The sequence below is a fragment of the Candoia aspera genome, chromosome 5 (assembly GCF_035149785.1).
Source record: "Candoia aspera isolate rCanAsp1 chromosome 5, rCanAsp1.hap2, whole genome shotgun sequence".
In the NCBI taxonomy this organism is placed as follows: Eukaryota; Metazoa; Chordata; class Lepidosauria; order Squamata; family Boidae; genus Candoia; species Candoia aspera.
The window spans coordinates 49,046,775-49,073,775 of NC_086157.1; the positions used below are offsets into that span (position 1 = coordinate 49,046,775).

At 37.2% G+C, this 27,001-nt stretch overlaps 1 protein-coding gene across 1 annotated transcript in view; it reads left to right on the forward strand.

Annotated features, from left to right (window-relative positions):
- Positions 1 to 17,950, forward strand: part of PHEX (phosphate regulating endopeptidase X-linked) — a 96,526-nt gene extending 78,576 nt beyond the window's left edge. The window contains exons 16-22 of the mRNA XM_063305176.1: positions 3,017 to 3,071; positions 8,567 to 8,634; positions 8,988 to 9,118; positions 10,453 to 10,518; positions 10,652 to 10,756; positions 11,282 to 11,358; positions 15,774 to 17,950. Of these exons, the coding sequence (XP_063161246.1) occupies positions 3,017 to 3,071; positions 8,567 to 8,634; positions 8,988 to 9,118; positions 10,453 to 10,518; positions 10,652 to 10,756; positions 11,282 to 11,358; positions 15,774 to 15,876 (605 nt within the window). The 3' untranslated portion in view covers positions 15,877 to 17,950. The remainder of the gene's footprint in view (positions 1 to 3,016; positions 3,072 to 8,566; positions 8,635 to 8,987; positions 9,119 to 10,452; positions 10,519 to 10,651; positions 10,757 to 11,281; positions 11,359 to 15,773) is intronic.
- The last annotated feature ends 9,051 nt before the right edge of the window (positions 17,951 to 27,001 follow it).

A 27,001-nucleotide genomic window follows, 5' to 3' on the forward strand; every position in this document is an offset into this window, starting at 1 on the left:
TCCCCCAATCTGCCGTGGTGAGCACAAGTAGCAGTAAGGAAGTTCTGCCATGGCATACCGCTCACAAAGGGGCTGCCTTTATGGGGTAAATCTTATCATACCTCCACACTTTTTCCCATTAGGAATGTTCAACCCAATTTGGGGAAGATTAACTAGACAGAAATTATATTGTTTATTTGATTAGATTCCATGAGCAGAGAAGAGGAAAAGAGCATTTAGTTAGACAATGGAGAATCCACAAAGGAAGCTACAGGTTAGTGCAAGTTGTTTGCCTTGTTAAGCCTCTAGCAGTGAGGTGAGAGCTGCACTGGAGGTGAAAGTGGTTAGTAATTACCTTAGTAAGGTGAGAGCAGGGAGCTTGTTAATTCATGGCTCATATTTAGCAAGCAAGTAATGCAGGCCACTATAGAAAGCAAATACAAAGAGCTATCTTGTCTAAGCAGCCTTTCTTCCTAGTGTTAATTAAAAATGCGGGTCAATCTCAGGACACATCAGGAATCGGGTGGCATACAAGTTCAATTCAATAAATTCAATAAAGAAGTAAAGCACACAGTCACTCATGGTCAACATGTAGCAAGTTGAGTAAATGGTACATATATGGCAATAATTTAGAAACAATCCTATGCAGTAATCTGCCACAACCACACAGTATCATCATCCTTGAGAAAAATCATTCTAAATCATCATGTTGTTTGTGTATTTGTTGCTGAGCTATTAGTATTGAATTTTTAGAGGATCATATTTATTTTAGTTTCCCTTGATTTCATACTGATATACACACACACACACACACAAAACTTTGGTTTTGCCTTTGGCATGGAAAGGTGCAATATGAAGAGACTATCTTTCCTCTTCTTTTCCAATTTCTTTTTCTTTTTTTGTCCCATCTATTAGTATGCCTATAGGCTGAGATTCTGTAATATTTTAATCTCTAAAAATGCTTTTCTAGAAGTGTTGAAATTGCTGAACTTATCAAGATAACTTCCAGTTGATCACCTGGGTTCTTCATTCTGTTTACAGATTTTTATCCCAATGCAGGTGTTAATTAGCTTATCCTATAACAGGTTTTAAATAGCTTTTAGGGTTGAAACTAAAAGGCAGCTTGTAATTTGTTTAAAGAAGTAAAATAAATTACTGTCAATGTTAATATGTGACTATTACAGACATTTACAATGTAATGTAATTGCCAGCCCACCATTTTTGTATTTTATTTTTATTTGATGTTCCTGCTTACAATTCTGCATTCCACTGATGTTTGCCAATTCAGGATAAGACTTCAAGGACTTGATAAGCTTTTATGAAATAGAGCTCAGTTAATGCTACAATACATTTGCTAATCCGTAAGGTGTCATAAGATTCTTGTTCAGGCGTTTTCTGAAAGACGGAGCTAAGACAGATTCAAAAATGTTTCTCTTGGGACTGCTTGCATCAAACTGAAGAGGATGGAGGGCTTCACTTCTGATCTACTTCATATTCTACTTCAGTTATTGTATATGTCTAATTGGAGTTCATTTCCATAAGGCTGCCTTATCCTCAAATTTATCAGATTAAGCCTTGATTTTGATGATGTCATGGCACTGTCTAGATACTCTAAAAAGGAGGAATTCTAAAATTATATGCATACATAGATATAGTTCCCACTATTAGCATTAGTCAACAGGTAGAGAATTAACCATCCCAACACTAAGGAGTATTCAGATGGGATAGGTTAGTACCATGGAGCTAACAACGTGCACTGCAAAAATGAAAGCTCTAATTTTCAGATTATGTTGATTTTTAAAAACTGCAGATCAAGAAAATCTTGTTTCTATCCATACTGATATAAGCAATTTGTTTTGACATCATAAAGCTTATTTGACAATTTTCAAACAACAGGTGACTATGAGGATTGAAGTCCATATATATATATATATATATACACACATACACACACACACACATATACATATACATATACATATACACACACACATACATACATACACACAAACACAAACACACACACACACACACTTTTTATTAAATAAATTTTTAACAAAGTAAAACCGATACAAATTTTACAGAAAAAATAAAGAAAAATAGTGAATAGATAAGAAAGAAAATAAGAAAAAGAAAGAAAAGAAAAATAGAAAGAAAAAGAAAAAGAAAGAAAAGAAAAAATTATAAAGAAGCAGCTTCCGATCTTCTTAACAGTGTTATAAATGCATTTTTATTTTACCTTCTCTCTCTAACATTACATCATAATTTCCTTCTTTCCATAATTTACCCTTTCTAATCATAAAGCCCATAAATCACAAGTTCATTTTTTAAAATTTCTTCAGCAAAAAGTCCATAAGGGGTTCCTAGTCATTATTGTCCTTTTCCTAATCAGACAAGTAAATTTTGCCATCCCTGTTAATTCTATGATCTTCACCAACTTCCACTGTGGATATTTCAGAGTCTTTCCATTTGTGTGTGTATAATAGTCTTGCAGCAGTTACCATATACAAAAACAATGTTCCATAGCTCTTTTCTAACTGTCTATCCTTTGGTCCCAGCAAAAAAAGTTCTGGTTTCAGCTGAATGTTAATGTTTAAAATTCTTTGTTTCGCTGTGGGTATGTGAACACAAAATTTCCTGGCTTTTTTACAAGTCCACCAGGCATGATAAATAAAATAAAATAAATATTGGCTGATGGCTTTGCTATCAGCCTTATTTATAAAGACATGTTATGCTCCTGATTGAGATTCATTGTTTAAACCATTAGATTAACTCCGTTACCCTTTTGTGCAGAAAGTAACAGACCCTCTACCTCAGTGTTTCTGAACCTTGACAACTTCAAGATGTGTGGAATTCAACTCTCCGGAACTCCTATGCTGGCTGGGGAATTCTGGGAGTTTGAAGTCCACACATCCTAAAGTTGCCAAGGTTGAGAAACACTGCTCTACCTTGTCTAAATGTCTTAGAGAACTCAGATTTCTTTATTCAGTGAGACTGAATTATTTCTTTTCTTCTTTCTCTTCTAAAATCACCACAGGGTTTCCAGCGGGAGAACTGCAGAAGCCTTTCTTCTGGGGAACAGAATATCCCAGGTAAAATGTCTTTATGAAATGCTTATAAAGTTAAGTACTCATAAATGAAATAATTTTACAAGTCTACAGAGACACATGTTGAAGCAAGAAACTGGAAAACTTAAAGATATGTGCAATTAATGATGTTTTATTAGCTTTAACTTTTTTTTTTTTGCACTGAAAATATACTGTAGATTGGTATGAAAAACAGCTATCTTTATTTATATGATATGACCAAGCGTTCTGCCCTGGTCCTCCATCTTCTGCTCATATTTCCTTTACTGTGGTTTTCTTTCCAATAGGACTTTCCACCATGCTCCATTCCTCTCCTGTGTATTTAAATACCCCATTATAAAATGAAAACAGGCTGCAGGCAGAAATGAATTAGATATTCACAAAGCCTCCTCATGTATTGCAGTTCAAACTGCAATGAATATTTTTAGAAAACCAACTACTGTTAGCAATGGATCAATCTAGAAGCTGCTAGCTTTCACACATACAAAAAAAAGCCTTGTTAATGCTAATTATCATGTCTCTGGAATTTAAAACATATAATTCCTATTTATAAGATTAGAGACAGTTTGTAGGGTCCACTTTTTTGTTTTAATACTGTTCTCCATAATTGTTACAGTGGAAATAATCTTTCCACACAAGATCTTTCCCATAAATTCTTTATGTCAGCTGAATTTGCCTTCTTATAGTCTCAGTGGAATTGAATTATAGAGTAGGACTGTGGAGTACTTCTGAGAATCTAGTTCTCAAATCATGAAATGTGATAGCATCCAGATTCCAGAAAGTAGAGATTAATTTTAGTTATTCACCTGGGGCAAAGTTTGATAGTATCTGGTCTATGAAATCTTTGTGGAATCTGTGTGTGTGGTAGTGTTGTGAAATCAACTTTTATTGGGTATGTCTACACAGAAATCAAAGTGCTAACTGCTACTTACAAATTAGTGTGCTTATTAATTGAGAAATTTTGTGGAAGATTTTGTTCTTTTCAAGATAGATACTCTGTATTAATGTTTTTATTTCCCAATGATGAACAGCTTTGGAAGACACAGCATATCAAACCATATTTGAGTTTGTTCCTCTGTTGCAGGCTTATTCCACTTCGACTATTCCATTAGTCAAGACCAGACAAAACAACAGTAACAAACTATTGATAATGGGAAAACATCCTGATTGTTTGCACCCATAACAAGTGGAGGAACCAAAACCTGTGTGCAGGCTCTTACTATATTGGCTCAGAACTACTGAACTAGTCCTGTGCATAAAATTCAACCACTATCTACTACTAAGTCCTTTATTAGATCAGTTCCTATGTTATTTCTCCTTTTCATTAACTTTTCTTCTTCCTCTATTCTTCCCCTAGATTTCTATGTCTCATTCTGCTGCCAAAACTTATATTCTTTTTCATCTGTTCTGCATTTTTTAAAAATTAGCTTGCTTCTCTGCTGTCTGTTAGACAGCATTTCCTGTCTTAATGTCTCCTGCAAAGCTATTCCTGAGCTTACAGCCTGTTGTATGGTTTTATTTCCAAGCAGACTGACCTTTTTTTTTTTTTTTACCAAGAAAGTGGGTTGTGGGCATTCTGCTGCTTTTTAAATCTGAGAATTTGAAGTGTTTGTGAATATCTTACGATCCTGTATTTATGCATACATCATTAGAAGTTTCATTGACAAAGTTTACATAAATAAATTATACTGGAAATGTTGTGTTATTGTTCCAGTATTGCTCAGTTCCTTGAAAAAAAAGGATAGAGATTTCCCTCTGTTTTGTATTCCAGGCACACTCCTTGATATTATCAAAAAGTTGAACAGCCTTACTCTTAAGATTGTATTCTATATCTGATGCCATACCTGTCTTTAGTACAATATAAAATAATAAACTTGTCCTAGAATGGGATGCTTCCATTGTTGAAATGTATAATTTTAACCTCAGGTTTGTAATAGAGTTTAGCAGTGATAAAAATAAAATCTGTAGAAGCATTTTATGACATACAAATTAGCTTTTGTGGAAGATAAAATAAAATAAAAGGCCAAGGTAAAAATTAAAACATGCAGTACTGTAGGTTTTAGATATGACTCAGAGAGCAATTACCATGTTATGAATTGTTAAATCAAATGAAAGATTCTTTGAAAATCTGCAGTGACATTGATAGGGTTGTTGTTCTTGTTGTAAATTCAACCTAAGCACAGGGGATTCTGATTTGGATTGGACTACAGAGTCAGTCGAGAAAAGGTATAGCCTTTCCTCCTCATTTCAGTCCTGTGGGCAGTGGGGTGAGGTGGGAAAGATAATTGCAATTGAAAGATATCTTCCTCTGGCATTAACCAGATCTTCTTCCCCATCAGTGAATTCTTCTGCACAACAAACCATTGTGGATGCAGGCTACCCCAACAGCAGGTGAACCAAGCCTGCTGATCAGGTGTACAACTCTCACTTGAAACAAACTGCAGTCTAAGGGCTGAGAGGCACTGCTGTGGTGGGAAAGCAGTTTCCCCTGCTGAAAAACACACAACACAAGACAAGCACAGAAGTGAATGTGCATTCCCAATATTTCTGAGCAGAGGAATATTTCGATGCTTGTGTTGTATTGCCCCAGATTGCAATGGGCAACTCGAGCATTAATTCCGGGCTTTTCTGATTAGATCCTTGCTTTGCTTTTCAGATTAGCTTTTTTTCCCAGGACAGTGATCTTCATCCCTCATCCCAGGATTGGCCAGCTTTTGGGTCCATCCCAGGCAACTAAGGGATTTTCTTAAAGATGTGATCTCTTTTGATTTTTTAAATGACGTTATATTTAGAAATATAGATGTAGAAGATGGAGTAATATGTTTCTTTACAATCTAGATGTCACTTTAGCCAGTTTGGATGCACTGCCCTCAGCAGTCCTTTTTGGACGTTTTAAGTTTACTGCTGTCTTTCTGCTTAGGTCCTTGTGGTGATGGCTCAGTAGAAACTCTAAGCCATATGCTGCTATACTGCTCCCTGTATAAGGACTCTAGACAGACATTCAGTTATCTGACCTTGAAGAAATTTCCAGCTAGGGAACGTGATTTCTACTTACTGCCACTTCTTTTGGACAAGGACTCAAAAACATCCTCTCAAGTCACCCAGTTTTGTGCTACTATCTGTACAATACATCACACCATTGATTAAATTTGGATACTTATCTATTCATCACTTTTTATAATACTATTTCAAAATTTTATTATTTATGTTCTTATTTATTTTTAGATCCTATTATACTCATTGTTTTTCTGTTATACATACAGAAGTATGCAATAGTTTTACTACTGGATATTTTACTGTTTCTGTCCTTATGACTGTAATAAACTGATTTGATTTGATTATAACCTAGATTTAATAATATTTTTTAAAACCAAGTTATTTGTATGTTAATATTATATGGATATTTGTCTTCTTTTTTGAAGTTTTAGTTTTATATATATGAATATGTACACACACATATACATACGAACACACACACATATAATGTACAGTATATGTATAATTACTGCTATATTGGTTTTATTTTTGTTTGTTTAGTTCATTAATCATTCTTTTTAAAAGGAGGGAGAGATTTTCTGAGAGCTTGGGAAATGCCGCACACTTGTTTCCTAGATTATGTTTACTTTGCAGCTTCTGTACACCTTCACCCTGTTGTGATTTCCCCATTTTTCATCCACTAACAGAGGGGTCAAACTACATTTTATGGCAGACTTTAGCTTTGCAGTTTTAAAGAAACATTGTTTCAGCTGCAAAATGCCCTCATGAAATAAAATATGAACAACAGAAAATGAAATACCACAGCAATCCAATGCAAATTCCAAAAATTCAATTCCATTTCCAAAACTTTCCCAACATCAATTTCACCATCTATCTTTAAAAAAATAATTAATCTGAATTTCCCTGATTATATATACAACTTGTACTTACATTTCATATTATTCAACTCCTAGCCTCTGGCCTCAGGGAGTCATCTTTCCCTTCTTTTCCTGCCATGGGTATATAATGACTCATACCGCAACCTACAGCCATTATTAAAGTTACTGTGAAAACTGTCTGGTTGTAAAAATGCCATCATGCTATCTTTTGGGCATTATAGCCAACAGAAGCTTTTTAATACAAACAGAGAAAAATGGCTTGTTTCCCAATAATAACTTTTCCTGCCTGCCTGCCTTCCTCAGCCATATAAATACATACAACATGTATCAAAAGCATAGATAGCAATATAATTGAATGTAATTATATGTACACATATCAGCGGAGCAAGGGAATTTTGTTACTCCAGATCTGGCAGCTCAGGAGCAGAATACTGTTTGATTCCCACTTTGTAAACTCTGCTATTGGTTGGATTCAGGAATAATTGATTGGAATATGATGGTCCTTGTCTGTCTTCACCATTTTGAATTCAGCTCATGTGAAAACCATGAAACATTAGCTTTAGAGTGATTTCTGAGAGTAAAGTGGAATGAAAACTGTGCCCTCTGGAAGTGGCCAGTGTCAAATTTCACTTTCTTCACTGAAGACTTGACCCTTCAAAAACTAAAAATTATGCCTTCATTCTGGGACTATTTCCATATCCTTTATTCCTACCTGCTATTTCAGTTCTTAAAAACATGAGAACCATGTGGTTCCTTTCACTGGTAAATTTTAGAAGCTCATTTCTTCAGTCTGGTATTTAACCAGTCTTGCATATCTTCCCTTTCCCTTCACTCTTCTCCTATTTTATGGTTTTAAACCATGAGATTGAGAAAAGGCTTTTATATTCTTTAAGGTTATATCTTCTGAAAAATTAATGTCTAACAATAAGTGAATAAATCATAAGCATCAGCAATTTGTTATTACTGTATGCACATCCATTCTAATAAATTTGACTATTTATATTTTAGATCTCTGTCCATCAGATTTGATTTAAGACTGCTTACAGGCCATATTTGGCTTGTATGAAAATAAAGATTCAATATTCTTTTGACAATTTAATTAGCTGGAACTTTTTTTTCAGGTTTGAAAGTTACAGTTGTTAAGGGAAGCTTTTCACTCTGCTGTGACAAATATGACGTTTATCTTCCTTGGTACTGCAGAGCTAGTAATTGATTCCAAAAGGTTAATTGTGAGCAGCCATGAAAACTGTTGATAGAAATGTAACACTGAACTGTGATTTGTCCATTAATATAAAAACATCCAATGTAACTGTTAATTAAAACCACATACATCATATGCCATTAATACAATTTTCATAGAGAATTATATTTGAGGTGGCGCTGTGTTTAATGTATTCAGAGAAGTTCTATGTACTTCTGTATGTATATTAGCCTAACTTCCATTTGCTTTTTACAAACTAAGATATTTTTTAAAATTTCTTAGCAGCCAAATGTTTCTCAAATAACAATGGTTTTCTTCAAATGATTTCTTTAAATAAATCCATTTTTTTCTGGTTTACATAAAACTGAATGTAAAATCTATTGCTCTGTCTTCTCTATCTCTGTCAAGGTTCTTTTCTTTTTCAGGTCATTAAGCTATGGTGCTATTGGAGTAATCGTTGGGCATGAATTTACTCATGGATTTGATAACAATGGTGAGTTATTCAGATGCTTAAACTTTGGTAAGAAAAGTTTAAAAATAATAAGTAAGACTAATCTTGGAGCCCCATCCTAAACTTCCACAGGAATAAAAATCATGAAATCTAAATGCGGGCATCACATACTTTCCAAAGCAAGATGGAGATGTAGTGTTTGTGCTGTCTTTTAAATGAAAATAGTTAATCATGCATTAAATTCTCCTTATATTCCCTCAATCAGGAAATTTTATGATTTAGATGAACAGTGAATTTTTTTTAAAGGAAATGTTTCTGGGTTCAGTTTTAAGAAGTATGTATGTTTATTTTATTAGTACCATACTTTTTCCCCCCCCTCAAAAATGGAAATGCAGGTCGTAAATATGACAAGAATGGAAATTTGAATCCCTGGTGGTCCTTGCAGTCAGAAGAAAAATTCAAAGAGAAAACAAAATGTATGGTCAATCAGTACAACAACTATTACTGGAAAAAAGCAGGATTGAATGTAAGTTCAGGATTTTGGGCCAAAACTGATTTGGATCAATCAAAACTAGATTTGGAGCAATCAGTAGTAATATATCATCATGGCATCTTATTTGTGCTGCATGTAGTATACTTCCTTGCCTTCTTTGACATGGTTTATTCCTCTATATTCTTTTAGCTAACTATATTTATTGCAGCTTTTTTGGTTATTGCGGTACTGCCCTATTGAGTAATGCATGCATTCATTTAGTGACATCTAGCTACAGTGTCTGGTGGGAAAGGTTTTAAAGCTCTACCTATTTATTTAGTTGTTTATTGCTCACACTTATATGGCTGCCCATCTCACACAAGGCAATTCTGGGCAGCATACAAAAATGAGGTAAAAACAATGAATAAATAAAAACAATCATCATAAAAGATAAAATGATTATTAAAAATATTATCACAAAATTATAAAATCACAATAAAATATACCAACCTTCAGAGAGAGCAAAAATGTCAGTCATAGTGGAGCCATCTAAGAATGTCTCCCGTTCCCAAAGATCCCCAGGCCTGACAACACAACCAGTTCTTGAGGGACTTCCTAAACAATAACAGGGAAGGAGCAAGCCTAATTTCAAGGGGGAGAATGTTCCACAAGGAGGGAGCCACAGCAGAGAAGGCCTGCCTCCTGGGACCAATAAATGCAAGCCCTTGGTGGACGGAACCTGTAATATGTCTTCCCCGCTTGATCTAATGGGACTGGCTGATGTAACTGGGGAGATGGTCCCTCAGATATCCTGGCCCCATGCCATGAAGGGCTTCCAATGCTTTCCCTCAATTTTTCCTTTAACTTCAAGGCAGGGAGGCAAGGAAGAGATGAAGTGATGGGAAACCACCCATGCTTGCTTGGTTAGATGATTATTCACTATGCACCTACACAATTATATAATTATGATCACCATTTGCATGTTTCACAGCCAGCTTCCAACAACCAGAATCAATGAAGAAACAGGCAGTAAAATTGCAAGTCGCAGTCATGTGATATCTTGCTTAACAACAGCGTTGGTTAGCAACAGAGTTGCTGGTCCCAATTGTGGTTGTTAAGTGAGGACAACCTGTACCTTGCTTGCAGTTATGCATTGGTATATGACACTAGATTACATTACATGCACAGCAGATTATGTATTATGTTGATTAATGTCCCTCCTATCATTCAGTGGTAAGTACTGTATATCCAAGTATAATACTGTGGCCCAGTAATACACCCGAAATGAAAATATTTATCCTATCCTTGTACTTTTTTCCCAGTTATACAGAAACATTTGATGTAGATTCAGAAACAATCATGTTGATTAACAATATTCTTGCTCCTAGATAAAAGGAAAAAGGACTTTGGCAGAAAACATTGCAGATAACGGAGGGTTGCGAGAGGCTTTCAGGGTAGGCAGATCTTTTGTTTCTAAGTGCAGACCAATAAATACCCCCCCACCCCACCCACCAAATATAATATTACAAGAAGAAGGGCTGGTGAAATCTGCACTGCCTTCAACGACTTCATTATTTCTCTCATCAGGCCTATAGGAAATGGGTCAAGGAAAAGAGACAAGGAGAGGAAGAGGCTCTGTTACCAGGCATTGACTTCACTCATAACCAGCTCTTCTTTCTGAGTTATGCTCATGTGAGTAGTACAAAACGTCATTTCAGAATGGATACACATACTTAACTGTTCATTGTGTGGTGAGTAGACAAGTCTGCTTGATTACAGAAAGAATGTCATTTTCTTAAATTGTAGATTTTGACCAGTGCCTCCTCCCACCCTCCCTCTCTGCCTTCTTCCCTTCCTTCCTTTTTATATGAGCAAGAAAAATCAAACTAGTAGATAAAGAACAAATTACAAGGACTTTAGATTTTTTTCACAACAATATACCTTACAAAAAAAAGTGTAAAGTATATTTCAGTGCTACTTCCTAACTGGTGTTTCATTCCTTTCTGGCTTCCTTCTCTTCCTGTTGAAGAGACAAATTTCACAGGCAGTTCAAATTCCCTTTTTATGGCACAATCTGGGCATGGATGGCTTTGTGCATAATTTCTCTCTGATCAAATAGGCTACAGAAGACTACTTCTGGCATTAAACTGGACCATTAAAGAGTTTCAGCATTATATAACTCATTCTTTTATCTAATTACCTAACTATTTATCTTAGGTGAGATGTAATTCATTTAAACCAGAAGCTGCAAGAGAACAAATCTACACTGGAGTTCACAGTCCCCCTCACTTCAGGTACTTTAATCTGCTTCCTTTTTTTTTAGTTGCAGTAATACAGCAAATCATACAGGTCTAATATAAACAGCTATTCTGATCAGTTAAGAGATGTGACAATTTCTTTTAATCAGCCTATTGTTCTGAAAGAACTCATACATTACGTACTTCTCTCCTTTCATTTTATTTTCCATACTGCTATTCTATTATATATATACTACTAAAACTGTCATTGTATTTGTCTGTTTGTCTCTTTGTACCTTCAAGTTAGCCCAAACAGTGCATTATATTGCAACAATTTTTGAATCAAGGTACCTAAAATCCACTAACTTACAGAGTGTGTAAAATATTGGGTCCTTTATTCCTGTGGAATTGAAATTACCAAGATGTTCAGATCAGTTTTATTTGCAAAGCTGTAGCCATTGCAGTGTCCCCATGGTCATGTGATTGTGATTTGTCATGCTCCCTGCCAGCTTCCCATAAGCAAAGTCAATGGGGAAGCTGGCAGGAAGACGGAAGTCACTCCCGTTTTTTGCTCACCCGTGGTCATTCTGTTTGTCTGTTAGATAAGTAAATATTGACTTATTCTTGAAGTTCATTTGCCACTACAATTATTTTTCTATTTATTTATTACAATTTATATTGTAATTTATATTTTTTATGGGTTTAATTGCTGATTTTATTGTAAACTGCCCAGAGTCCCCCTTTTGGGGGAGATGGGTGGTGATATAAATTTGAAAAATAAATAAAAAAATAAACAATTTTATATTCCTCTTTGATGATCACAGGACTGGCCAGCATTTGGGGTAAAAAAAATATGATCAGCCTAAAATTTAATGTTCATTCTGGTCACATCAGACTGTACTACCTTTCTCTCAAAGGAGGATCCAACTGGTGATGGGATTGTCCAGTAGTACATAACTTCTGGAATTTGTTTTTCCATCCCCAATAAGCTGATTGGCAGAAGGGAGATAAAATGGGGGGATGAATTTCTTCTTTCCACGCAGTAGTTTCTCTTCTCTGATGATCTAGCATTTAGCTGTTTGGAATTTAATTTATTAATGTTTATTCTAGTATTCTGAATCCAATCTAGCATTATAATATTGGGTATGGACCAACTATGACCCCACATGTCAATAAATATAGACCACATCTGGAAATGTGGGTAAGAAAGATTGTTTTCTTTTTTTGGCAAACACACACACCCAAGCATATACACAACTGAAGGTAAGTCTTGCCTACTTCTCTCCTGGCATCCAGCAAAAGCTGGTGTGTCTTGGCGTGCTCTGCAATAGGAGTGTTCTGACCCAACAGTACAGTTTTATTCCCCAAACTGTTCCATTATTTCTGTGGGGTGAAATGTTTTTATACTGCTTTTTATTTGTCCTACTGAATTTTATTTTTTAATTTCTTGTGTACCACTTGGAGATTGTAGGTAGCTTATATAATTATTATAATAAAATGTATTATTGTATATAATTATAATTAATAAAATAGTATTTTAAATTACTATTTTTTGAAATCATCAGTCCCTCCTAGAATATACATCAGTGTGTGTTCAAGCAAATTGGCAGTGCAATTTCCTGCCAATTTTTAAAGGAGGAACTAAAGAAAATACATTTATTAAACATCCAACATGTTTATATCACACTTAAACCCCAAATCACACACTCCCCTCCTTCATCCCTAATTGTGGTGCTGTTTCAAGATATCCTTAGAAATGTAATTGCATCCATAGAAAAGTGCTAGGAATCCTCTTTTAGCTTTATCTGTATTTAAAAGATGGTTGCCCAAATGTCCATCTTCTGAAAGAGAAGGATTAAAAAAACACCCTGCATGGATAACCATTTGGAATGAGAAAATACATTTTCCAGTAATATAGTTTCTCCCATAGGAAGAGTTAGGCAGTGAAGGATAATAATTCAATTATGACACAAGTTTGTTTTTCAAATTGGGGAACTCGGATAATGTTGAAAAGCTTGAATGGTGCTGGATCAAATGGACATGTTTAATGAAAGAATAGTTTCAAAAATTAAAAGTACAGTGAAGCCTAATGTAAAATACATGAATATATGGTAATATGAGAACAAAGACGGCAAGAAAAAGGTCAGGATAAAATTACAGGCACTACTGTTGAAATTCCTGTTTAATGTGCTGCTTCAGGCAATGAACAAGCAGAGACTGGATTGCCTAAAAAGCTGGAATGACATTATACAATTAATGGTGTATCCTCATCAATCCTCTCCAAAACATTGCTGATTTGAACACAGTTTAGATGAATGGTAATAAGTAAGTATACTGTATGCATAAAAAGTAGTGGGATAAGGTCCTTAGGATAATTAGGCTTGCTTACTTTCGGAAGCAGTCTAATAAAGGAACATCTCCCCCACCCCACCCCTCTGTATGTATTATATAATGTAATATATACAGTATGTGTTAAATATAAATGTTACTGGGAAGGCACCTGAGCTGCTCCAGCATTTCTCCTTGGGATAACATAACTGATGTTCCTTCCATGTTGTTGTTATTCCATTTTTTTTGCAAAGACAACTCTGCAAATTTATAAATGAATAGAGCATGGGCAAATGGGCAAATGGGCAAGAACAGTTAAAGCTGAATACAGACTGAGGTGCATCCAGACCTTACCGAAAAGTAATCAGGAACAAACCACTTCTGGCCACAGATTGGGCTATCATTGAAGAGTGCAGGACTTTTGCATTTCCTATCTTTATTGCCTATGTTCCAGAATATGCAGCAAGACTCTGCTTCTGTCATGAGACCCATCCTGTAGATTAAAACAACTGCACTACTGTACTTGTTATCCTCTCCATTTTGCCTTCCATCCTTCTCTCTCCAATATGGTGCAATAATGCAGAATCCAATAACCAGAAATCAGCCAGATTTGCAACTCACAGATAAGTAAAGTGGTGTTCCTTGGGTTAAGATTGTGCCACAAACAAGGGAATGGGGATCTCTATTTGAATTTGAGGGAACAGGTTTCTCCAGAGTGATTATAAATTATTTGGGGCCCTTGTTTAAATAATATTAGATAAGATTATTTTTTCAGACAGATATTACACATATTTACTCAGAATTCATTTCCAATGAATTAAGTGAAAACTTGCTAGTAAGGCTCATCTGTTGGTAAGATTAAGCATGTGTAATTGGAGTCCATCCTTCCCTCTGTCCCTCCATCTTATAGGCTGCCTTAATCACAACAGCAGCTCTAGAAGGCTTACAAAATATGAATAAAAAAATGGATGAAGTTAAAACACCAATGAAAAGAAAGCTAGAACATAAGTATAACAATATCATTACAATGCGCTTACAGGGAATAGGTGTGGGAGCATTGTGCTGTGGTGGTTCTCCTCCTTTCTCTGCTGGCACTTCCAGTCACTGTGGCAGGGAGAGAGTCATCATGCCAGAAGGCACTCATTGTAGTATACATCAGGACTCAATGCTTTTGCCCATTTTGTTTAACATCCACATGAGGCTGCTGAGTGAGGCCATCCATTTGGTTTGAGGTCTGGTATCATCAGTCTGCTGAACATACCCAGTTGAATATGTTGAACCTGTACCACCTTAGTGATGCTGCTGATGTCTTGTCTCAATGCCTGGAGTCTGTGAGGGTCTGGATAGGGAATATTAGCAAGGCCAAAATCCAGAAAATATTCTTTAGTCCTAGATTGGGTAGCACGTCTCCATTTCAGGACTCATATGTAATTGTAAAGGGAAGAGGGAAAGGCTTTGAAAGACAGGAGGAAGGGCCACTACCAAGGTAAAGTCAGATAAGAGGGGCCTGAGCCTGGACCAAGAAAGTAACTGGAGAAATGTCTCAGACAAGCCCTTCCTACAAAGATAAAGTGAGAGAGAGGGAAGCACATCCAGGCTTGCAAGATTGATGTCAGCCCTGAAAGGCAGATCAGAATAAGAAATCCAATGTCATGTAGGTTAGTACTACCATTATTGCAACAGCTATAGGAACAGAATCTTGAAGAACACTCAGAAGCTACAGCTGGTCCATGATGCAGTGACACAGGCAGTAATGGGCATATGGCATCATTGCTCCATGAACTGCACTTGTTGCCAGTTGCTTCCAGGTGCAGTCCAAGGAGCTGTTTGCCACTTACAAAGCCTTTCATGGCATAAGGACTGGCTGTCTGCTGAACTGTCTGTCTCTGATAATTTCTGTCTGTTCTGTAAGATTGGACAAAAGTAAGCATGCTCTGGATCTCAGCAATCAAATAATGTCACCTGATGAACCCAGGAAGTAGATGCTGAGCCTTTTAAAGGATTCCATATGTTAGCCTGAACAGTATGATGCTGTAGCAGTGCTAGTGTTTTGTAGCCTGAAATCACCAGAAGTATGGGCACTGAGAATATGTGATACAGTATTAAACTAACTTGCATATTTACCTTTTCTTTCCCCACTTCAGAGTTATTGGTGCTATGAGTAATTTTGAGGAATTCCGGAAAGCTTTCAACTGTCCAGAAAATACTACAATGAATCGAGGTGAAGATTCCTGTCGGCTTTGGTAGCACTTCCTCAAGAATCCTGTAGAGAAATCACGCCTTCATTTCACTGACTTGCTATTGCTTCAGAACTGCATTGATCAGCTGTGGACCAATATTGTGTTCTGTAGCATTCCCATCCTGGTGCTTGACCCAAACAGATCTGCCATTATTTAATTGCTTGTTCATAGGCACAGAATAATTCAAAATATATCATATAGAAAAGAACAGGTCATTTTTTAAAAAACATGTTCTTTATTAAGTTCATAACCAATACAAATCTGTAATATAGTATTCTGATTGCTATGAAACAATGCAACATTTGCAAGATTACAATGCTATATTTCCACTTTTTTGTGGTGGTCAGGCTGATATTTGAAATTAGTCAATTGGCATATCCAAAACCAACAAACCGACATATTCAGTAAAATACTGATTCTCAGCAGTCACATGCCTCTTTCCCCTACCTTCTTCAGGTGTTGATCAGAAGGATCTTTGAGAGCAGAACTCTAAGAAACAAGGTTGCTTAACCTATTCTCTTTCCACTGCCTATCTCAGTTGTGTGGTGGAAGAGATACAAATGAAGCACACTGTGTCCACTGTAGCTTCAGACACGCATGCTGCCTTCCACCTATGAATGCATATCAATTGCTGTATGATGCACACACACAACACACACACACACAATCTATTTTTCAATTTATGTAATACTAATTTGATGGAAAAACCTTTAAGGCACTTTTTCTTTCTTGATATTGCTTTCCCCATACTGCTTTAGCTTGCCAATTAATCAGGCTTCCATTCTAACTAGTATGTACCTCATACACAAAGCAAAAACAATAAAACCCCCTCCTCAGCTGTAGTGAATATCGCAACATGGCAATAACATTTCTCAATGTGCAGACTCATCCATCCTATGTGCATCACAGGTCCTTTACCTGAATTCTAGGCATCATTTATCTTCATAATATAATGAAATAAAAGAACTGTGAAATGGATAATCCTGAAACGGAAACATCACAATAATTTAAATGTCAGACACCTGATCCTGTAATGCCAGTTTAAGCACTTTCTCCACATATCTTTAGCAACGTGGATGTTGTAGCTTTTTTGTTCCACACTGGTTAGGTATGCAAAAACTTAGGTATATCATTAAATCCTTGCTCAGTTAATTGCACATTGGCCTCATGACAAATGCTTTTGATAATATGCAAAGAGTAGATTTTCTAAAAGAGTGGGTTTTTAATCTACATAATATACTGTTCTGGGCCTGAACAGCATATAGGGAAAGCAGAGGGATGTTTTGCAGCATTACAGAATGTCCACTTGCTCTGAGAACTGAAGACACCACCACTTGCTTGCAAAGTAGGAAGACTTAAAAGGGCAGCTTCTGGCATGGCATTGCTTTGTCTTTCTGAGAGTTCTCATTGGGTGTAGTGCCAGAATTGGTCCAATAATTCCTATGGACTGCAGAGCTATTGGAAGGGACAGTGCCGATTCACAGCCGCAGATGGACTCAAGGGGGGCAATTATAGTTCAGCTCAAAAGATTTGACCATTTCTAGTATCTTGGGCTTAGAAGTCTCCATTGCAGGAGAGATCAGGAGCTTGCAGTGACAACATTGATTCCATGGAGTCTGTGATTGTAGACGGTCACCTTAGAGCTCTACAATCTCAAAATAAAAAATTCCCATAGATAGACACAAAGTTTTACTACCCTGTAGTAACAGTAGGATTCTTGCTGGTAAAGTTTTGAGTAAAGAGTGAGAAAAACTTATATCTTTTTCCAGTTTTTTTAACTGCTTAAATTGCCTACCTTTTTCAGGAAAAAAGTATTTCCATATAAAAATAGGTTTAGAAATATTGCTGTATACATTTCTGCACATTTATATTTAAGGAGATGGAATTGAAAACTAAGTGGTTGAAATAGTAGGATAATTTTGTTAACGATCATATAAGCATTCCCAAATCACAGATGAAGATTAAAATGACAGCATTTTTATCCATTGTATGACATTTTTCTGCTGTAATCTGCTTTTGAGTTCACTTGTGAAAAAAGATGTGATAAGTTTTTAATAAATAAATCTTGCAAGCTATTCCAATATTTTTTGTTGTCTTTATGTCAGATTGAACAGGAAGAAAGGAACCCAAGTACCAAGCACTATTCAGTTGCCTAAAGTGGAACGTCTGTGCTAATATTATACGGGTGATATCAGGGCAATTCTAAATTGAGTCTTAGCCCCAGTTAAATATTGTGCTGGCAGTAAGTGCAGCATAAACAGCAGGAAAGGATAGAGTTATTTACAAAAGATACTTAATATGTTTTGGATTTAGGAAAATATTGGTCACAACTTTGTTATAGCTCTAGGATAGAATAGAATAGAATAGAATAGAATAGAATAGAATAGAATAGAATAGAATAGAATAGAATAGAATAGAATAGAATAGAATAGAATAGAATAGAATAGAATACTTTATTGGCCAAGTATGATTAGACATACAAGGAATTTGACTTCGGTGGAAGAGCTCTCAATATATTTACGTAACATCAGAAATAAACAATAGTAAAGTAATAATGTTATTTACTAAAACTATACAATCAAGAAAAAAAATGAAGGAAATAATACTACAGCTATTAACTAACACACACTCATATTTAAAAGGAGAATTAAGGGACAGTATACTGCATCTGTTGTCTAACATATGTTCACATTTAACAGAGCATTACCGATCACATCTTAGCAGTCATGTCTTACCATACAAGACATTTAGTGTAACATAAAATCTGAATGATCCAAATTCTATACTTGGCCACCTGATTTCTGGGCACTTATTTCCAACTAAAGTCTCTTCTGAATAACCTTGGGGATGAGAGCTTTCTTGCCAACTGGGTTTGGGTCTTGGGCCATTCTTCCTTAGCCTCTTATGGGTACTTTCATAAAAGGGTCAGGTCAGTTTTTCACCACCCTCTAAATAAAAATTAAAAATATAGAGCAGAAAAATAGAACAATAAATAAGAACTACAAAAACTCCATAGCAAAAGAGTATTTGTAGCCTATAAACAACTTTAATGTATGAAGCCAATCAAATTGCTAAGGAGAGGAAATACTATGAACAGCATCTGCTACTATTATAAATCATGTCTGAGTCATTGCCATATTTCCAGAGTTACAAGAGGTAAACAAAGCCTCACCAGAATAAGAACATAAGAACATAAACAGTGCCCTGCTGGATTATACTCCTGGCCCTTCTAGTCCAGCAGTCTGTTCTAATAGTGGCCAACCAGCTGCATAACAAGTCCACTAGTCTTCCAGCAGATGGCCTTCAGAGGCAGTCATACTGCATCCCCCTGACTTCCATGAATTGGTCCCATCTTTTTTGAAGACAGCCAAGCTGGTAGCCAGCTCCACATCTCATGGTAAAATACATTGGCCAAGTACATTGACAGATAAGGAACATCTCAGAAAAATTTCTGTACCATTGTCAAGGAAAAAAAGAAGCAGCAGCACAACAAAAGACTGGTTCTGACTGTTGGCAGATTGCTAGGAAAGCCTTTGGCCCAGGAGAGATCAGAAAAGTCACACACCATGGCATTTCTATAAAAATAATTTTATTTACAGAAAGTAAACATATTTAAAGGCTGTTTGCTGAGAGGAAAGATTTCTCTCAGCTGCATATTCTCTGCAAGCCTACACAGAAGGGAAACTGAACCTAAAACAAGTTCAGGCAAGTTCCTCCCTTAGGCAATGCAACCATTAACACATGAAAAGGGGACAATTAAATTCAACCTCTTCACCCGGCCAAAATCATTAGTTACCATAGTAACCTTAATCTGTAGTAGAAAACATATTAACACTGACTATGTAGGAAAAGGAGCTGAGTTCAACTCACAGATATCTCTATTTTTTTGTGAATCAAATCATGATGATTATGGAAAGATTTTTTTTTAATGAAATCAGGTTGCAATACAAGAATACAGTCAAGTTTTGTGCAGTAAGTTTTCTCTTAATCTTTTAATGATCTACTTATTTACATTTATACAGTCATAATATAATTGCTACTGATTAGCCAAAAGCATACTGCAAATGTTTACTATCCAACCCAGTTTACCATCCAATTATTCTTTCCTCATCGTTTTGAGTAGGTTATCTACATAGATATAGATAATTACCTACAGATCCTGGCCACATGTTTTATTAAAGGGATCTTAAAATTTAAGTAGGCTTAAGACTGAAAAATAATTGTTTTAATTAGCCCACAATAACTATCCATACAAGAATAATACAAGAAGGGGCTCCAAGCAGTGGAATAAATTTATTATCCTTTATTATTATTATTCTGATATATCTTCCATAGCAATGGAGACCTACCTTTTCATTCATGCAGACCACTATATTGTCATCAAAAGTTTTGGAAAACAGCACATGAACCAGGGATCTACATAATGGTGCCTGGGAACACTACGGCACATATGTCACCCCCCTTCCTCATGGCATCCATTTAATTTTTTAAAAAATAGTCAAAAACTTATAAGATCATTAACTATTGCCTATATCCTTGTGAGATTTGAGGCAGGAATGGCAATATGTCATGTTCACTGTTTCAATGTGCCTGGTACATCGTAACACTTCACATGTCATTTGCTAATTGCATGTTTGATTTGCAGGGAAGGGAGGCTTCCATAGCCCGGGCTGTTATCTCTGGGTTGAAGGAATGGAATGTGTTTGGGTTTTCTCAACTGCTCAAGGTTGCTTTCCCAGGGACGGTGGAGACAGTTACTGGCACCTGGGGTGGGTGGGTGGTTAGAACGGCTGGGTGGGGGGAGGTCTTACGTTTGGAGCCAAGGGTTCTTAATTTGTATTTGGTGCGCTTTTGCTCATTCTCAGCTTTCTCTGTAGTTGCACACTAATCCTTCAATAAATCAGATTTCATAAAGTTCACTTGTGAGTCTGGTTCACTTAGGTTAGGCAACCTAAGTGGGATCCCTAATGGGATTTCAAGCAAAGACACCAACCTTGCCAAAATTTATCTATCTGATAAGATTGTGGTAATTTAATTCTTTAACATTTTTTTTTAGACTGGTCCCTCCTTACATATCCTCCTGTGCCCACTAGTGATCCCCAATCATTTTAAGAGAAGAAAAATGGCTAAGCCTGTTAGCCTTTCACAAGGCATTGGAGACTAAGCTGTTTCCTAAGGACTTTGGGTCAGGTGGGTAGATGACCTCTTTTGTTATCAATTTGCTCTTTCTGTAAGTGGGGTTATTGCTTATCCATGAATACCAGGAGTTATATGTTGTGGGTTTTTCTGTCTTGCCTCAAGTTATCTCTGGACCAACTCAGATTAAATCTTTATTATAGTCATAGACCAGCATAGATCCAACTCAAGTAAGTGATCAAACATTGTATCTCATTTTTTTGTCTCCAAGAAATTGGAGATAGAAGAAATTTCTATTATCTGTTGTTGTTGTTTATTCGTTTAGTCACTTCCGACTCTTCGTGACTTCATGGACCAGCCCACGCCAGAGCTTCCTGTCGGTCGTCAACACACCCAGCTCCCCCAGGGACAAGTCCGTCACCTCTAGAATATCATCTATCCACCTTGCCCTTGGTCGGCCCCTCTTCCTTTTGCCTTCCACTCTCCCTAGCATCAACATTTTCTCCAGGCTGTCCTGTCTTCTCATTATGTGGCCAAAGTATTTCAGTTTTGCCTTTAATATCATTCCCTCAAGTGAGCAGTCTGGCTTAATTTCCTGGAGGATGGACTGGTTTGATCTTCTTGCAGTCCAAGGCACTCTCAGAATTTTCCTCCAACACCACAGTTCAAAAGCATCTATCTTCCTTCTCTCAGCCTTCCTTATGGTCCAGCTCTCGCAGCCATATGTTACTACGGGGAACACTATTGCTTTAACTATGCAGGCCTTTGTTGTCAGTGTGATGTCTCTGCTCTTAACTATTTTATGGAGATTTGTCATTGCTCTTCTCCCAAGGATTAAGCGTCTTCTGATTTCCTGACTGCAGTCAGCATCTGCAATAATCTTTGCACCTAGGAATACAAAGTTTTTCACTGCTTCTACATTTTCTCCCTCTATTTGCCAGTTATCAATCAAGCTGGTTGCCATAATCTTGGTTTTTTTGAGGTTTAGCTGCAAGCCAGCTTTTGCACTTTCTTCTTTCACCTTCATCATAAGGCTCCTCAGTTCCTCTTCGCTTTCAGCCATCAAAGTGGTATCATCTGCATATCTGAGATTGTTAATGTTTCTTCCAGTGATTTTAACTCCAGCCTTGGATTCCTCAAGCCCAGCATGTCGCATGATGTGTTCTGCATACAAGTTGAATAGGTAGGGTGAGAGTATACAGCCCTGCCGTACTCCTTTCCCAATCTTAAACCAGTCCGTTGTTCCGTGGTCTGTTCTTACTGTCGCTACCTGGTCGTTATACAGATTCTTCAGGAGGCATACAAGATGACTTGGTATCCCCATACCACTAAGAACTTGCCACAATTTGTTATGGTCCACACAGTCAAAGGCTTTAGAATAGTCAATAAAACAGAAATAGATGTTTTTCTGAAACTCCCTGGCTTTTTCCATTATCCAGCGGATATTGGCAATTTGGTCTCTAGTTCCTCTGCCTTTTCTAAACCCAGCTTGTACATCTGGCAATTCTCACTCCATGAACTGCTGAAGTCTACCTTGCAGGATCTTGAGCATTACCTTACTGGCATGTGAAATGAGTGCCACTGTTCGATAGTTTGAACATTCTTTAGTGTTTCCCTTTTTTGGTATGGGGATATAAGTTGATTTTTTCCAATCTGATGGCCATTCTTGTGTTTTCCAAATTTGCTGGCATATAGCATGCATTACCTTGACAGCATCATCATGCAAGATTTTGAACAGTTCAGCTGGGATGCCGTCGTCTCCTGCTGCCTTGTTATTAGCAATGCTTCTTAAGGCCCATTCAACCTCACTCTTCAGGATGTCTGGCTCTAGCTCACTGACCACACCGTCAAAGCTATCCCCGATATTGTTATCCTTCCTATACAGGTTTTCTGTATATTCTTGCCACCTTTTCTTGATCTCTTCTTCTTCTGTTAGGTCCTTGCCATCTTTGTTTTTGATCATACCCATTTTTGCCTGGAATTTACCTCCGATGTTTCTAATTTTCTGGAAGAGGTCTCTTGTCCTTCCTATTCTATTGTCTTCTTCCACTTCCGCGCATTGCTTGTTTAAAAATAATTCCTTATCTCTTCTGGCTAACCTCTGGAATTTTGCATTTAATTCGGCATATCTCCCCCTATCACTGTTGCCTTTTGCTTTCTTTCTTTCTTGGGCTACTTCTAGTGTCTCAGCAGACAGCCATTTTGCCTTCTTGGTTTTCTCTTTCTTTGGGATGTATTTTGTTGCCGCCTCCTGAACAATGCTGCCAACTTCTGTCCAGAGTTCTTCTGGGACCCTATCTACTAAGTCCAGTCCCTTAAATCTATTCTTCACCTCCACTGCATATTCCTTAGGAATATTAGTGAGCTCATATCTAGCTGATCTGTGGGTCTTCCCTAATCTCTTCAGTCTGATCCTAAATTGTGCAAGAAGAGTTCATGATCAGAACTACAGTCAGCTCCAGGCCTTGTTTTTACCGACTGTACAGATGTCCGCCACCTTTGGCTGCAAAGGATGTAGTCACTCTGAGTTCGGTGTTGTCCATCTGGTGAAGTCCATGTATAAAGCCGTCTCTTAGGTTGTTGGAAGAGAGTGTTTGTTATGCAGAGTGAATTGTCTTGGCAAAATTCTATCAGCCTATGTCCTGCTTCGTTTTGTTCTCCCAGGCCATACTTACCTGTAATTCCAGGTGTCATTTGACTGCCCACCTTAGCATTCCAGTCTCCTGTGATGAAAATAACATCTCTTTTAGGCGTGTTGTCCAGTAGGTGCTGCAGATCCTCATAGAACTGCTCTACTTCAGCTTTTTCAGCATCTGTGGTTGGGGCGTATATTTGGATCACTGTGATGTTAGATGGCTTGCCCTGAATTTGAATTGAGATCATTCTGTAGTTTTTTGGATTGTATCCAAGCACTGCTTTCGCCACTTGACTATTAATTATGAAGGCTACTCCATTTCTTCTGTGGTCCTCTTGTCCACAGTAGTAGATCTGGTGGTCATTTGATGTGAAGTGGCCCATTCCAGTCCATTTCAGTTCACTGACGCCCAGAATGTCTATCTTTAATCTTGACATCTCACCAATAACCACATCCAATTTGCCCTGGCTCATAGATCTTACATCCCAGGTTCCAATGGTGTGTTGATCCTTAGAACATCGGATTCGCCGTTCACCACCAGCACCGTCGGCTGCTAGCCGTCCTTTCGGCTTTGAGCTAGCTGCGTCATCACGTCTGGGGCTAGTTGAGCTCATCCTCTGTTCCTCCCCAGTAGCATTTTGACCATCTTCTGACCTGGGAGTCTCATCTTCCGATGGTATACCGACATATCTCTGGTTGTACTGGTCCATTTAGTGTTCACGGCAAGAATACTGGGGTGGGTTGCCATTACCTTCCCCAGGGATCGCATTTAGTCTGACCTCTCTGTCATGACCTTCCCGTCTTGGGTGGCCCTTCACGGTTTAGCTCATGACATCATTGAGGTGCTCAAGCTCCAGCACCATGACAAGGTAACGATCCTTTGCTGAAGATTATCTGTTAAAGTGATCAAATCAAACTCTGGGCCAGTTGCAACTGATAGCTTCCCATGACCTCCATAGGGCAGTAGAACCACTTTGGATTGTCTGTCCCAGTCAACGAATGGACTTGATGGTTTTCAAAGTGGGCTCAGGGAGTTTCCCAGCTTTCTGGTGGGCAATTCTGGTGCCTGGTGAACAGCTGGCAACAGTAGGTGAGTTGGGTGCTGGACTTTATTGCCCCTGAATAGCTTCTCTCTGGTAGCCCATTTTTAGTCACAAGATCTTGGTTTACTAACAACGTCTGGAAATGAAGTATTAGAAATGATGCCTGAAGTTCAGTGGGAAAAGATGAAAAGCAAATCTGACTGAGCATGGGTACAGGTCAATGTTCAGCCTACAAAATGGCAATAAAGGAGACAAAGCACTCTTACTTCTACTCCCTTATTGCATTGGAGGGCTGCCATCCACTGCTAGAGCCAAGACAACCCTGTGATCTGCCATCTGACTGCTAAGGCCAGATTACAGAGCATTTTGCTGACAAAGTTGCTCAGAATAGCCATAGACATGGTTCTGCATGGAGAGAATTTTTGGTGGTGACTGGGGTATCATCTTAGTCTGTTATATGAGACTTCTTTCAGTTGATGATCTCTGTGGAATAGGGGACTGTCTTGGTTGTTTTCTGCTGCTTGTCTCTTGGACCCCTGCCCATGTGAGGATTGTGGGGAACCTGAATGGGGGTACTGCACTCACTCTGATAATGATAATGTAGGCAACAATATACTGTATGCTATTTTCCTGTCCATGTTCCCATTTTCACTTTAGAAGAAACTGAAGTTGCTTTTTATATCCAAATGGATGGAATCATAATTTGTACTATAAAAGAGCTTTCAGACAGATGGTTCCTAACATTAACAAGCAAAATATACTGTGGAAGGATTCTGTCTTTTCTTTCGTAATTTTTTTTTTAATGAAAGCAAACTCAAAACATGGTTTCATCTTCTGATTGTTGACTGAGTGTTGTTAAAACAAATCACTGCTCTCCAAGCTTAGACAAAATACCAAACTCTGCTTTGTTTTGCTTTTGCTTTTGTTTTTCTTGCAGAAAAGTTGGAAAAGGTTTGTAGGGAGCTAGTGAACCAGAAATTCAATATGGCTCATTTCTAAACATTTAAATGGTGTGAACAGAGCTTTGATATACCCTAATAACATCATCTTATCAGATAAAAAACACAATTTACAGTGTGGCATATTTGGCTTTGACACAATGTTTATATTTACCTTCATTGTTCACAAAAAAAACAAATTATGCCTCTCAGTTGCACAGTCTGTGCTAGTAGGAATCCATGGAAACTGGTCAGTCAAGCATCCAAACAGCCAGAAGGCTTAATCCATATTAATTAAACTTCCTCTTTGACAAGAGGAAAAATTCTTTAAAACAGATAATGTCATAGGATTGGCGGTAGGAAGTTATCTTGAGATTGTTTGAAGTTTCCACCTGATAATAAATAGCTAGTGAAACCTGAAGAGAATGTTGATTCAACAAAAGAGACAGTCATGCAGCTATGTAATGTTAAATCTGCTGCTCTAATGCTCAGTGTAGTTAATGTCTGAATAGTGAAGTTTTCTTATACAAAAGGGTAACATATATTTGAAGTAAAAATAATGAGATGATCATCCACAACCAGGCACATGCCTGCCTGGCTGCCCTTCCTATTTCTCCTGATGAGTTCCAGCAGACCAGTGCAGATTTAGTTGTGGGGCTAATTTCTTACTAGTTTCACCACCAAGCCCTCTCTGGGTAGGTTATAAAGGAGACTTATCTGAAACACTAGAAAGAGTATTGGATTTTAGAAAATTAGTGCTGAAAACAGAATATTGACCCAAAGCATTGGTTTTGGATCAAGCATGTGAAAGGAAGGGTAGAAGGAGAAAATGGATCATAAATATATTCAGAAGCAATATAAGGCAAATAAAGACCAAATGGATGCTTGACATCTCTATATAGAAGTGGTCCTCTGCATTCAGACAGGTCATTTTCCAATCTGATTCATGTTCATCTGAGCACATGAACTGACTACATATATAATTTGCTACATTTCCTACACATATAAATTGCAGCTATTTGCTCATGACTAGTCAAGAATTAGGACTCCAATTTTTTATTTGTGTACTTGCATACAACATGGATCCAGAATTTATTTACTTGGAAACAAAGTCCACTTTGTATAAATGTAAAGTTAGTCTTGAGTTAAACTATTTAAATGATAACAACAGTCATTATATTAATCAAACAAAAGTATAACCCCTTCAAAATATAATGACTAGATTCTTATCTGGCCCAGGATTTTTTCCTAGTTCAATGGGATTTTTCCATCTGTCCTTCAGGATAGATTTTGCCCAGAATCTGGATCCAAGGTTATAAAATTACATTCAAGGTAAGGATATGTAAAGCAGTTGTTTTTAAAACCTATGTTTTAATAGGT